General features: G+C 40.3%; 1 protein-coding gene across 1 annotated transcript in view; it reads right to left on the bottom strand.

The window, feature by feature from the left end:
• Nucleotides 1-15,245, bottom strand: part of Moxd1 (monooxygenase DBH like 1) — an 85,076-nt gene that overhangs the window by 19,325 nt on the left and 50,506 nt on the right. The window contains exons 5-7 of the mRNA XM_004651336.2: nt 3,192-3,371; nt 2,781-2,883; nt 1,111-1,277 (exon numbers count right to left, since the gene is read on the bottom strand). Coding sequence (XP_004651393.2) covers nt 1,111-1,277; nt 2,781-2,883; nt 3,192-3,371 — 450 coding nt within the window. The remainder of the gene's footprint in view (nt 1-1,110; nt 1,278-2,780; nt 2,884-3,191; nt 3,372-15,245) is intronic.

Below are 15,245 nucleotides of genomic sequence, written 5' to 3'. Positions count from 1 at the left end.
TAAATGAATGGCTCATGGTTCTACAGCAAGTAAATGTTGCCATGGCGACCTGAATCACACTCTAAGTAACTCTACAAAACATAATTTTTCCATTTCACCAGCCCATAATCACAGTCTTGTAATTCACTCAGAATGTGATCCATACTGGAATACTTTGATCGAAGAGAAAATCCGTCAACGGCAAGGGTCATTATCGTTCATCTTTTGTACATAGTTTTCTCTTATGCAGTGTGCGTTGTACAGTACTTACTGTTGCTCTTTGGTGAAAAAAAAAAAAAAACAGAAATAAAACTGCAAAGCACTTCAGGAAAACACATGGCAGATGCCATGTGTGTCCTTTCTGAAACTTCCTGCATATACATCTAAGTTCTGTGGCTCTACTCCAGTATTTTTCCCCCCAAAAAATGCAGGGTTTACATATGAGAGCATGTTTCTTAAATCCCACAATTTGTGATTTCTCCTTTAAATAAAACCCACAACTTGCGATTTCCCTCTAAATAAACTTAATAATTCATAGTTTATTTTGTCTTTTTAAAATGGGTGTGCCAGGGCCTGTAGCCATTGCAAACAAACCCTAGATGCATGTGCCACCATGTGCCTCAAATTTATGTGGGTCCTGGAGAATCAAACCTGGATCCTTAGGCTTCACAGGCAAGCATGTAAAATGTAAAATAGGGGCTGGAGAGATGGCTTAGCAGTTAAGGCAGATGCCTAAAATGCCTAAAGACCCAGATTCAATTCCTCAGACCCCATGTAAGCCAGTACATACATCTGGAGTTAGTTTGCTGTGGTTAGATGCACCCCCCCCCGACATACACACACCTCTTGTAGGTAAATAAAATTATTTAAAAAGGTAAAACAGAGAAAGGAGAAGGGATTACATAATCAGATATGAACTAGAAATGATAAAATAATTCAGTATGAAAGTATGTAGATGTAGAAAAAAAAACGCCTTGCAAATTATGCCCTCCTCCAAAGCTATGTTCAATAGCGGTTTACAAGGTGGCAGTGGGAAAAGAACACATAATAAATAAACATGTAGGGGATTGTCACCCCACTGTTTCCAGCAGCGTGAGGCGACCTGTGGATGTTGACCAAGACAGCATTTACCTCTTCTAGGCACTCCAGTGTGCAGTGGCCCTCAGAGCGGAACTCAGACATCCCCGGGGGGATGGTGTGGAAGAGGCTCACCCAGAGGCCAGCCTCAATCACTCCAGCATCATATTTCCTTATATCCGTTGTATGGTAAAACCTCAGCCCAGAACTATCTATCAAACCTAGAGCCAAAACACAAAGCAAAGACTGAGTTTAAATGCTTAAGAGGGTTCCCATGCTCATTTCAAGTTGACTCATTTATTTCAAACCTCACAAGGGAAAGGAATACAAGTGGACGACTTCAGCTTCATGAAAGAAATCAAAGCACCAGTCACCAACCTGTCTATAACCATGCTCACATAGCAGCTACGGAACATATGGGTGTCTTTTAAAAATATTTTTCATGGCCGGGCATGGTGGCGTACACCTTTAATCCCAGCACTTGGGAGGCAGTGGTAGGAGGATCACTGAGAAATGGAGGCCCCCCTGAGACTACATAGTGAATCCCAGGTTAGCCTGAGCTACTGTGAGACCCTACCTCAAAAAACCAAATATATATAATTCATCATGTGTTGAGTACTATATTAGGAGATAAAAAATGCATGGACATAGTTCTTGCTGTGATACAAAATAGTTACTTATTATAAAGGGACAAAATATATGACCCAAATAGTTTAGAAATCTAATCTTCCAACATCTCAATAAGTTGAATCCATTGCCTTCTCAAAGGTAATGGGCCTGAGTCTCTACATATAGCTGTGATTGATTTCCTTCTTCAAGAAAGAGGTTGTAGACCACTCACCCACTCCCCTGACTACATTTGGTCACCAATTAAACACTCTCATGCTATCAGCTACCTCCCTGTGCATCAATTTGTACATATGGATCCTTATCTTAATTGTTTCTCTTTCCCGCTGGACTATAATTTTTATTATTTATTATTATTATTATTTTTAATTTTGAGCCAGGGTCTCACTATGTAGACCAAGCTGACTTCAAACTTGTAATTCTTCTCTCCCACATGGCAGGGTTTCAAGAGTGCACCTCTATGCCCAATTAGAACAATAACTCCCATGGGGAGACAGTGTGCTTTCACTCATTAATTACTGAAATTCAGATCTAGTGTGCAATTAGTGCTATATGCTTAAAAAAATACACAAATCCAAGTAAAATCATCACTTAGAATGGCTTCTGTTGAGCATTTCATATTGAACCTATTGATTTTTTTTGTTTTGGAAAATGCACAAGGAAATTCAGAAATTGAATGCATATTATACACCTACCACTTCACTTCAATATTATAATTATAGTTTCACTGTGGAAATATTTCTTGAGCTTAGTTATGGACAGCCTATTGCACAACAAAATGCTTGATGGCATGTAGAGCGATAGCTTTTTCATAGTTGTAGTAAGAAATAAAATAGCTCTTACTACGTATATGCACTATGTATTTGGAACTGCTTTCTGCCACACAGGAAAAATGTACATTATTCTACTTCCTGGTGGGATGCAGAGTTTTCTTTTGAAGATTAGTGACCACCTGTACCCATTTGCCAGACTGGTGCTGATTAAGGCTTCATGTGTTGTATAACTCTGAATAGTACATTATAGTTTAGATGGTGAACGGACAGGTTAACTTGCTTCAACTCTGTTACAGACAAAAGTGACACATCTTTTTAACTCACCTTTCTTATGTGTGGGATTGTCATAATGGAGTTCTAGAAGCACATAGTGAGGATCCAACGGAGTGCCGAGGGATAACCCAACATGAGGTGGGTAGGAAAAACCCTAAATAAGAAATTCCACAAGTTAGTGCCTGTCAAAGGTGCCCAGGAGAACTCTTCAGTTCTATTCAGCATATTCAGAACCTAACCGTTCTCTAAGATATGTTGTCTTTTAGAATTCCATTCAGCAATCATTGATCAAATACAGCCTAGAGAAAGAACCCTTTCCAGTGAAAAACGAACTACAAGTAGAGAGGTCTGCGTGTGATTTTTTTATATGAGCAGCATATTTCTATTAAAACCGTATTTGATGTTTGTTGGGGGGAATGTGATGGATGGACGGTGTCACATCACAGTCATCATTAGGCTTACCTCTCCACCGATGGCCCAGGCAAAAATCACGGTCTCACAGGTGAGGAAGGCATCTGGCATGTTTGGGTGGTAGCACTCATGGCCATAATCCAAAACGCTGTCGTTGAAGGAGCTGCTGCACTGGTAGAGCAGGATGTGGTGGACCAGGCTCTCGTGGCCCCTGTGAATCACTGGCTCAACCTCCAGGAACACAGTGGTAGGGACAAAGTCATATATGAGATACAAGTTTTAAGATGTCTAGCTTGTAGCCATTTATGATATTTATTATATCCCCTATCTTTAATTTTGTGTCATAAATTAACAATTTTCAGTTCTGTACATTTATATCTAGGTTTTGACTGCTCCTGTGAGTTTGGTAACACTTATTGCCAGTATGCATGTGTCCGTTAATGACTCATATTAGCTTTACCTGTAGCTAGACATATGTGGATCTTGGTCTAGATTTTTTTTTTTCTATAATTTGGAAGTAAAAGGGGAGAAGCATCTATCTTGTCTTATCCAAGTATGCTAGGTTCTATGTGATAACCACAGGACATCAGTTCCCTAAACATGCTTCTAAGAAGTGGTTCCTTGCTTGTTGAACCATGAGTGGAGAAGTGGAACAAGGCTCTCCAAAAACAACTTTCAACTTAACAAATTAACACTTCACGCAAAGGGAATAGGTAATGGGAGGGATTGGTAATGAAGTGGAAATTCTGCAAATCACTATCGCTTTTCTTCTTGCCTCCTCTTGTTCCCAGCACCCTTCTTTACATCCTCCCAGGCTGCTGTCCACAGAAAAGCCCACAGACTTTGCTGGCTCATAAAGAGGGGCTGCCTATGAGAAGATCTCTGCCACAGCCAACAGTGTAGGGGTGACCTCTGTGATCCTATCAACCTGTTCAGTGACGACGGAAAGAGAGGCATCTGCCTCCTCTGCCCAGCCTTGTCCTCATTCCTGAATGAGAGGGACCTTTTGGCACAATACTCTGCCCAAGTTATGAAGGCAAGCAAATTGAGTAAGGGAATGGAATCTTCCTCCCACGGGCATTACACTCAGACACAAAGAAAGAGTCACGGATCAAAGCAAAGCCTGACTTACTGATGTGGTTTCTAGACTTGGCAGCTATAGCCCAGGAGGTGACAATAAGAAGGTCAAACTGAGGTAGATATGAAGAAAAGGAATGAAGCAATAGAATGAGGGAGAGGAGAGTTCGGGAAATAAATTCACCCCTGACTTCAGTCCTTAATTCTCATGGGAATAGCTGTCTTTGGCTGGGGAGACTAAGAACTCATCCAAGTGCTGAGCATAGGAGGCTGTTGGGAGCACATCACTTCAATGTGTGAGATATCTCTTTATCACCCTCCAAGGCTCAGGGAACATCACAGAAGAGGGGGTAGAAAAAACTCAAAAGTCAGAGGGTGGTGAGACAGCAAGACACTGTCCTCCAGAAGTGAGCTGACTGGCGCATTCACAACCTCTTAGCAGCTGCTGGCTGTCATTGTCTCCATCAGACATGCACAATCTTGAGCCTATAAACATTTTGACATGGATGATGAAGGAGGACAAAAAGAAAAGAGATAACAAAATAAAAGGAATTGTAAGAAAAAAAGAGAGGGTTCAGTGAATCAGTATCTGGAAAGGGAGGGACAAAAGAAGATTAGGAAGAGATACTAGGAAGAGATATTGACTAAAATATAGTATGCTCACATATGAAAATTCTCAATGAAAACATTAAAAGAAGAAGAAAAGCGAATTTATCATCTTTAAACATATCACAGTTGAACAGTTCAGGGATGGACACCCAAACCATTAGTATGTTTTCAGATTGGTCAGACTCAATGAAATAATCAGTCCCTCTCTGAAAGGTAGAAATTGTGAGGTCAACATGTCCTAGGAGTGACATGGGAAGAAGGAGGAAGTGCAGTGTGGTACTGTAAAGCCAGCACATGGAGAAGTAGCAGAGATAAGACAGTCACAGCAAGAGTTTTAGTATCTAACTTGCTTCCAGCACCAGCTGCATTTCTCCCCTCCTGTGGCTTAATTACTCAACCTTTCCTCTCAATACGTGAGGCACTTGAGAGAGGTAGACACACTATGATTTATACTCATTTATACCTCAATGTGAATTTATTAGGACTTCTAACCTAACACCTCAGGAATAGAAAAACAAAACAGAAAATTGCTTTGATGAAGCTTCTAACACATGTCATTGTGTCTGTGTGGGCGAGAGAAAATGAGAGTGGGAGATGGAGATGGAAATAGTTAATCTTGGTCATGAAACTGATGGGGCTTAGAATCACCATGAAAACAAATCTCTAAGAACGTCTGTGATGAAGTTTATAAATTAGGTTAATTGAGGTGGGAAGACCCACCCTAATGTGGGCAGCATCATTCCTTTGGCTCAGCTGTGACTGAACAAAAAGGAGAGAGTGAGCTAAGCATACCACTCTGACTCCTGACTAAAGATCAGATGTGACCAGCTGCCTGACACTCCTGCCACCACGCCGGATAGACTACATTGTCCCAAACTATAAGCAGAAATAATCCCTTCCCACTCAAGTTGCTTTAATATGATATTTTGTCATGGCAACAAGAAAGATAACTAATACAATACAATACAATATAGCATAATGTCATATATATATATATATATATATATATATATATATATATGTATGTATGTATGTATGGACACACACACATATGTACATGTGAGAGAGAGAGAGTTTGTGGTTTAATAGGTTATTCAATATCACTAAGAAAGTTCCTCCCCACACACTGAAATGTGTATTCATTTTCAGCCAACTAAAATATTCAACAAATCAAAATTTACCTACAATTCGACCTGGAGATATGGCTTAGTGGTTAAGCTATTGCCTTTGAAGCCTAAGGACCCTGGTTTGAGGCTCGGTTCCCCAGGACCCACGTCAGCCAGATGCACAAGGGGGCGCACGCGTCCAGAGTTCGTTTGCAGTGGCTGGAAGCCCTGGTGCACCCATTCTCTCTCTTTGTCTATCTGCCTCTTTCTCTCTTTCTGTGTCACTCTCAAATAAACGAAAGTGAACAAAAAATAAATATATAAACAAAATTACCTATAATTCAAAGATATTTAAATTAACATATATACCACTTCTTGCCTGAGCCACCAACTAGGTGTTTGACATTATTGTAAGAAAGTGGCATCACACCAGCTTTCATGTTCCACCTAGCTCAGACATACATACATACATACATATACATCACACAGGTTTGTGTGAATATGTATATTAATGTAATCTTAAAACACAGCATTTTTGCCCATTTCAAAGATATCAAAAGTAAAGCACATATGTTAACCAGCTTGTTGGAGCTTAGACTGGGTTCTGTGAGTCTGGGCTGAACTGATATACTTGTGTCTTTATTGCCTGGTTAGTAGAAGGGACAGTAACCATGATTTACCAAGATAATTTCAGGTTTCCCACAACCGTTTCTGTGCACGAACCACTCATGCTCTCTCTTCTTACACAAGTCGCTTTCCTCACAGCATGACTCACGAGACCCACTTTACGGAGAACAAGGAGTGCCACACAATCCACAGGTCTGCACGGCAGTGAAAAGTACAGAAGATGACGTCCCTAGCCTTGCCGCAGATGGGATGAACATCTTTTAGGTTCTCCATAAGACAACGCGGAGCTGCAGCTGAATCCCTCCCTTGGTCAGCTCCTTCTGTCTGAGCCCGACTCTCCCCCAGCAATGCTGGTCTTATCCTGCATTTTCTTGATAAATCGCTTGTACATTAATCTATGTCTAAGTGGTCATAGCTAGAAGCCAACCTCGGAGAAATAGCATATTGGGAAGCACCTCTGTGTGGGGATGAAATATAAGAACAAACTGCAGGAACAAATTATGGAAAGAACTGGGAACATTTCTTATGGACATTAAAAATAACTTTTCTAAGAATATTGCTGTGAGATGCTAAATTTCCCACATGTAACTCGTTGTAAAGTTAATCTTGCAACTATGTAATCCATCTGCTTAAAACAATGTGACTAGGTTTCCTCTGCCTTGGTGTACCTTTCACTTTAGCATCACAGATGACCAATATCGACAAGCAAGGTTTGAAGATGCTGGCTCATCTTAGGCTATAGTCTATGCTCTTTTTCCTCAGAGGCCTGGTTGGGTTCTCGACTCACAACAAATATACACCCATAAGAAGTGCTGATTGTAGCACAGAAGACAAGGTCAGTAACTATGGGCCCACAGATCTGTTCAAGGCAGCAGGTGGGCTTAGCATGATTGCTCTCGTGATCACAGTGTTTGTGTGTTCTGGATCAACAGAGCCCAGCACGTCACACCCCAGAATCCTTTCCTTTAATAAATATTTAAGGGTTATCCAAGGCCAAAAGTTCCTTACCCTTGGCTCATGCAATGTTCTACTTGTTTATTACTGTTTTTGTTTGTTTGTTTGTTCATTTGTTTTCTGCTGCTCAATAAAAGTGCCAATGAGTACTTTGATGCAGAAGAAGCCACAGCCACACTGGATTTTCTTCATGCTGCTGCTAGAGGCAGCTAGCCCACTCTTGGGATGGGGGTATCAGGAGTTAGCTCTCTCACCTCTCAGATTATCCAGAAGCAGTTTGCCCACTTCTGTATAGGAAAGTTCCAGAACTCAGTCTTCTCTAAATTCAGGGCTATAACCCCCAAAATAGGGCAATAGTATAAGTTGCCTTAGCAACTTGTTCTTAAGCAGTCAGTCTCTGATCATATTTTCTTGGCTCTGAGCCCTGATTTACTGCTTTATACTTGTGTTTCTAGTCACCCATCATCTCCCCATTCCCGCTTCCTTATCAATGAACCAGTGATATGAAGGCTGACTTAGAAGAGTCCTTGATAATTTAATGGCTGGGCATATAAATCAATAGGAAGCTTGCAGTTGCTCAAACAGTATTTTGGTATTACTTCATAAGTTGAGTCTTGGGCTTTAGGTTAATTTCTAACACTGTGCTCTCATAATCATCAGGCAAATCTACACAAGTCAGTTTCAATGCTTCTATAGCACAAACAGGCAAAATACATTACCATAGGCAAATGTCTTATTGCACATATCTAATGACATGTCATTTATATTTTTGCATATCATCTCAGAGTATCAAGTTTGATTTTCTTATTTGTATATATAAATATTTAGCAATATTTTCACCACAGTGCTCTTTTTTGTAAGACTCATCTCTTCAAAAGAATCTTATTTGTATTGACACTTTTCACATGAGTATTTTTCTGTTTTATTTCTTTACTTATTTATTTATTTATTCATTTATTTATTTATTTAAGAGAGAGTGAGAGAGAAAGAGAATGGGCATGCCAGGTCCTATATCCATTGCAAACAAACTCCAGGTACATGTGCCTCCTTGGGCATCTGGCTCACATGGTTCCTGGGGAATTGAACCAGGGTCCTTTGGCTTTGCAGGCAAGTGCCTTAACCGCTAAGCCATCTTCTCCAGCCCTGCTGTTTCTTTTAAATTTTATTTTTATTTATTTATTTGAGAGAGGGAGAAATAGGGAGAGTGAGATGAAGAGAGAGAAAGAGAGGGAGAAAATAGGCATGCTAGGATCTCCAGCCACTGCAAACGAACTCCAGACACATGTGCCACTTTGTGCATCTGGCTTATGTGGATCCTTGGGAATAGAACCAAGATCCTTTGGCTTTCTAGGCAAACACCTTAACTGCTAAGCCATCTCTCCAGCCCCTACATGAGTTTATGCATATTGCTTACTTTAACATGTTCATGAGATATAAAAATAAGTTTACTTTTTCTTTTGTTTTTTGTTCTTTTGTTTCTTGTTTTTTGATGTAGGGTCTCACTCTAGCTCAGGTTGACCTGGAATTCACTATGTAGCCTCCTACCTCTGCCTCCCCAGTGCTGGTATTAAAGGCATGTGCCACCTCTCCCAGCAAAAAAAAAAAAAAAAATAATAAGTTTTCTTAGGAAATGTGCCTAACTCATTCATTCATTATTCATGAGTTCACTCAACTAACAAATCCCATTTCTCTTCCCTCCCCACATCTCTGAGGTGACCTATGCCATTTATGAGATCCCAACTCTGAGTGAAAGGGTCCACTCACAGGGAATTCCTGGGCTTTTACATGGTCCAGCAGCTGCCTGTTCTTTGTGTTTGATGGAAAAGGAAGTGTGCTGCCTTTAGTCTGTGTCACCAACATGCTCTGTCATGAGGGAAGCCTGTGTAGGATGAAAACCACTCTTCAAGAGCAGGCTGAGAATGAAGCCACAGAGTTTCTGAAATATCAGAATTCCCTGAACTACAGGCTTTGCCTTAAGAAAAAAAAAAAAGAAGAAAGAAAGACAAAACAACAACAACAAAAACTACCTCTCAGTTGAGTCAAATTGGATTTGAAAGCCAGGCAAAGTGGTATACTCATTGATCCCAACACTTATGGGGCTAAGTCAGGGGGACTTCAAGTTCAAGACCCCTATGAACTGCAAAGTGATACCCTGTCATAAAAACTGAAAATGAACTAAAGAGATTTCTCAGTAGTTAAGGTGCCTGCCTGCTTGCAAAGCCTGATGGCCCGGGTTTGATTCCCCTGGACTCACATAAAGCCAGGTGCATAAAGTGTTGCCTGTGTCTAGAGCTTATTTGTAGTGGAAAGAGGCCCTGTAGTGCCCATTATCCATCCCACACTCTCTCTGCTTGCAAATAAATAAAAAATATTTCAAAATGAAGTAAATGGAAATGACGAAGGGCTTACTGGTAGAGTGCTTACCAGGCCTGCAATTGACCCTATATTCAAACCAAGGAATAAAGGATAAATTTTAGGCTGGCAGTAATTATCAGGAAGAATTATTTTTTACTATCTCCCTTCATTTGTTGCTTCCTTTCTTTAGTCAAGCCAACAAAAGCCCAGGCAACTACCCACATCTGGACTAATTGAAAAAAAATGTATTCATTATATTTGTGGGGGGGGGTGAAGTGCACGCGCACACACACACACAAACACACACACGAGGTGGCAAAATACCAAACAGTTGAGTATGGTTTCAAGAGAACTCTGAATGCCTGAAATATGCTAAAAGAACATGATACATCTCTTTTCCCATTTTCAAGTCAAAAATATCCTTCAAATTAACTTCCAGGTATAATAACTATACTAGACCACATCTTGCATCCATCCTATAGGAACCAAAGCAACAGCTATACTGACCTTCTTAAACGTTGCTCTGGCATGAAAAATCCCTCCCAACTCATAAATGCTGAACCTTCACTGTCAGTGATAATACTAAGAGATGAGAAGCAACTGAGCCATTATGACAGAGAACCTCATAAGGGTATGAGTTCATCCTTTTGTCCTTCTGTCTTATGCTAAAAGGACACAGCAACAAGGTTCAATATTGGAAGCAGAGAGAAGCACTTTAATTGTTTACATTTTGTGTGTGCATACACATGCATACGAACACATGCATACCATATTTGTTGCTGCAAATAAATGTCCACCTAGCTTTATGGGGTGTCTGGAGAATCACACCTAGACAAGCGTGCTTTGCTAGCAAGCACCTTTCACCACTAAGCCATCTCCCCAGCGCAATCTTTTTTTTTTTTTTTAAATAAAATGCTGCCTCATTTTATTTTAAGATATAATGTACATACTGTGGGCATTTGTGTGATAGTTCAACACAATCACACAGCATCACTAATCAAGTCAGGGTGACGAGAATTCCCCTCTACCATTCATTTAGGTCTGGAAATTTCAAGAACAGATCTTCCAGTTTTCTAAAATGTTAGTGCCTTTGTTGTGAACTCCCCAAATTTCCTTTTATTTTGTGCTCTACAGTATTGGGTTATAGCAGCACCAACTAAAGCAGGTTGGTTCCAGCCAATCCCTCAAGTCAGCACTTTTCATCTTGTAAGTCTGAACAATAACACGCAACTCCGCACCACACACGCAGCTCCACACCACACACGCTGCAGCTCCACACCACACATGCAGCTCCACACCACATGTGACAGCTGATCATGAGCAATGCTGTGCTGACATTAGGGGCCTTCTCTTCCTAGCTAGCTGCCCACTGCCCATAGCACTGTTAACATGAATTCCCAAAGTGGTCCAGCCTCCGCTTATACACATGCTCATTCTTGCCACCATGATCTCATTCATATTTGCCCCCTTCTGCACATCTCCTTTATTCCGACTTGTCTATTAAAATACTGCTAATCTAAAAAAATTATTTATTTATTTGTTTGTTTGTTTGTTTGTTTGTTTATTTATTTTGTATTTGCAAGGAAAGAGAGAGAAGAGAGACAGAAAGAATGGGTATACTAGGGCCTCCAGCTGCTGCAAACAGACTCCAAACACATGTGCCACTTTGTGCATCTGGATCTATGTGGGCACTAGGGATTTGATCGTGAGTCATTAGGCTTTGCAGGCAAACACCTTAACTGCAAAGCCATATCCCCAGCCCGTCATTTTTGAAAGCTGTTTTTTTTTTTTTTTCCCCCTGGGTGCTTTGTCTGATTATTCTGGCTCTCATTAGCTTTGTTTTTCTGATGTTCTCTCACCAGGCAGTACTGTAAGGCAGCCTGGCCCCAAGCTCTTGGTCTGGAACCCTAAGTCTGCTACCACCAGCTCTGAGATCTGCGGCACCTTCCCCATTTACAAGGTGGAAATCCAAATCAATGTTTAGTCCATTACAGAAATTAAAGAGAAAATATACAAGTTACTTCATAAATTGTAATAAATGTTAGTAGTGAAATCGGTACTGGGTTCTGTGCTATTTAGTAGATATAGAAGGCTTTTGTGGATGTAATATTTCATAGATGATTGTTTTACCACTTGCCTTCCAGTCCATTACCAAGAGCAGACTTCTTAAAGATAAGATTTTTGTTAGGTATGTGGTAACATGATGTTCCTTACAGTTTCATAAATATGGGCTATTTTAAATGATAAATTGAATTGTGCTGGAGGTTAATCTGCATTTCAAATTCCGGGATTCAGAGTAAAAAATCTCACACAGTTCATATAAATTAGATATATATGGTTTTGTTGTTTCATGATGTGGTAAAATGGATCAGAAAACATTTCTAACAGTTTGTTTAATCAGTTCCTGGTCTTGAGCACAATGACATGTCAACCTGATGAATATTGCTGGCTTTCTGCCAGTCCTACTGCAGATAGTCAGACAGGGCCCAACACGTTTTCTGGAACATGAAGCCTGCAGCGATGGGGGATTGCTTACAGGAACATAGTTCCCTATCACAGAATGGCAGGGGACAGAGAAGAATGCCATACATGTATGTATATCAACTTTATTTTAGGTGATGTATCTATCAATCCCAGAGAAGTGAACTAAAGGTAACAGGAAGAATAGGAAGCAACACGCAACAGAACAAAGATATTAAATAACTAAAATAAGGGGAAAATTTCTTGTAAATTCATAACAGAGTATGACTTCTCTTAATATAAAAATGGCAAATCAAAAACACAATAGCGAAAATGGGAAGAGTACATAAGCTGAAGCTCGCAAAATGATAGAGCTCCTTGGTTATAGAGAAACAGGTTAAAACTTATTCAAAGTCATATTGACATGAAAACAAAATGGTGTATTAATTAATATATTAGATTGGCAATACTTTGGTCCTATTAATAGGTAATGTTGCATCAAAAGAATAAGGCTAGGGAGATGGTACAGCAGTTAAAGATGCTTGCCTGCAAGCATAATGATCCATGTTTAATCCTCCTCCGCACCAGATGCAAAGTGGTGAGTACATCTATAGTCTCAGAGGTGCCTCTGCAGTGGGAGGCAGAGTGTGGAGCATCCAGAAGCCCATAAGCAGCACCAGCAAAAGAGTCCCTATTCTCAAGTGGTGGAAAAAAAAGAAACATCACATGTGCATCCTAACAAGCATGTGCCCATTCACACACACACACACACACACACACACACACACACACAAATATGCGCACACACACATATACATGGATGCATATAATAAAATAATAGGGCTGACAAGATTGCTTAGTGGTTAAGGTGCTTGCCTGCAAAGCCAAAGGACCCAGGTTCAATTCCCCAGGACCTACATGGGCCAGATGCGCAAAGGGAAGCATGCGTCTGGAGTTTGATTTTAGTGGCTGGAGGCCCTGGTGTGCCTCTTATCTCTCTCTTTCTCTATCTCTTTGTCTTTTTCACATTCTCCAATAAATAAATGAATAAACAAATAAAATAATAAAAATTTAAAAGAACAAACCTGAAAATAGTTGATCATTGCTAAGTAAATTGTAGTAATTCTGATAAAGGACTACTATACATACATAAAATATCATTTTAAAGAGGTACCTTTATTTTATTACTTTTAATATTTTCTATTGAGCAAGGGATGAGGGGAGAGAATGAGATTGCCAGGGCTTCCTGTCACTACATACAATATCCAGACACATGTGTCACTTTTTACATCTGGCTTTTGTGGGTATTAGGGAATCAGACCCAAGCCAGTAGGCTTGCAAGCAAGAGCCTTCAAGCACTGAACCCTCTCTGCATCCCTTAATGAGGTACCTGCAAATGTATGAAACAAATGTGAAATTACTTCAACAATGTCTGTGTTACTCTAACTATTCCTTGCTCTGATGCAACACCTGAGGAGAGTAGTTAAAGGAGTAAGGATTTCATTTAGCTTCTAGGTTCAGAGGTTTCTGCCCTGGTAAGCTCCCTCTGTGTTTCTGGGCCTACAGTAAGTCAGTAAGACATGGCAGAAGGGCATGGTGCAGTGGCTCAACTTATAACAGCCAGGAAGATCAACAAAGGAAGGGGCCAGGATGTGACCTTCAAAGACACACCCCCAAACCTACTCACTCCAGCCAGTCCCCCCATGAACACTTCCATCACATCACAGCAGTCTATTCAAATTCTTAATTTGTCAATGAACCCGACCATTTATTAGGTCAAAGTCCTCATGATCTGATCATCTTTGGAGCCATCCACTGAGACAGAGCCAAAGACAGGCTTTAGTAATCTCGTCATGCATCTCTCAACCCAATCAAACTGACAATCAAGATTAGCTATAGTCTAAAACCAAAAACAAGAAATCTGGTGCTGGGGAGATGGCTTGCTGATGAAGCCTAAGGACCCAGGCTCAACTCTCCAGAACCCACATAAGCCAGATGCACAAGGTGATTCATGTACAAGGTGGCACACACGTCTAGAGTTTGTTTGCAGTGGTTAAGGCCCTGGTGTGCCTTTCTCACTCTCTTGCATAAAATATACGTATGTATGTAAGGCAAAAAAGTGAGAATATGAGCACAAACAAAATTCCTATGTACAGAACATATGAAACTGCATTACTGATGTTTTTGGGAAGAATTTGAATGGTAGAAATCACTACATTTTAGTTTTAAATTTACAACTTTCTACATTTGGATTATTTTGTTTGTTTGTTTTTCAAGGTAGGGTTTTACTCTAGATCAGGCTGACCTGGAATTCGCTATGTAGTCTCAGGGTGGCCTTGAACTCATGGCGATCCTCCTATCTCTGTCTCCTGAATGCTGGGATCATACATTTGAATTTTCATACTGAAAAAACATTCATTTCACAGTACATTTTTAAAAGTTTGGTTTCACCACTTACTAGCTAAATGCCAATGATGAATTAATTAATGTATGAGCCTTCATTTCCTACCGCATAAGGTGATCACTACACATTGGTGCATGCAAAGCATTAATCAAATGTCAGTTCTCATATTTCCCTTTCAATATAAAGTATTTTTGCTACTTCCTTGAAAATTATATTTGTGTTTTATTATCATGGGCTAGCATAACTATGTGAGGGTCTCAAAAAAAAACCTTCAAATTATAAAGTCCCCATTGACCAAACTCTTTCTCCCCATGTGAGCTTGGAGTTAGATTGGAGCAAGAGGTTTTTGGGTGTCATTGCCTGGTAGAGAGACTGTTGGGCACATTGTACCGAACACTTCAACAGCCTGGGAGAAAGGAGACTGAGCGCTTTCATCATAGTGAAATGACAAGGGGGCCGGGAAGATGGGTCAGTGGGTAAAAGAGCACGCGCACAGGTAGGACCTGAGCAGGT

This window comes from Jaculus jaculus, chromosome 9, assembly GCF_020740685.1.
Source record: "Jaculus jaculus isolate mJacJac1 chromosome 9, mJacJac1.mat.Y.cur, whole genome shotgun sequence".
NCBI lineage: Eukaryota > Metazoa > Chordata > Mammalia > Rodentia > Dipodidae > Jaculus > Jaculus jaculus.
This window is presented reverse-complemented; position numbering and strand designations above follow the sequence as displayed.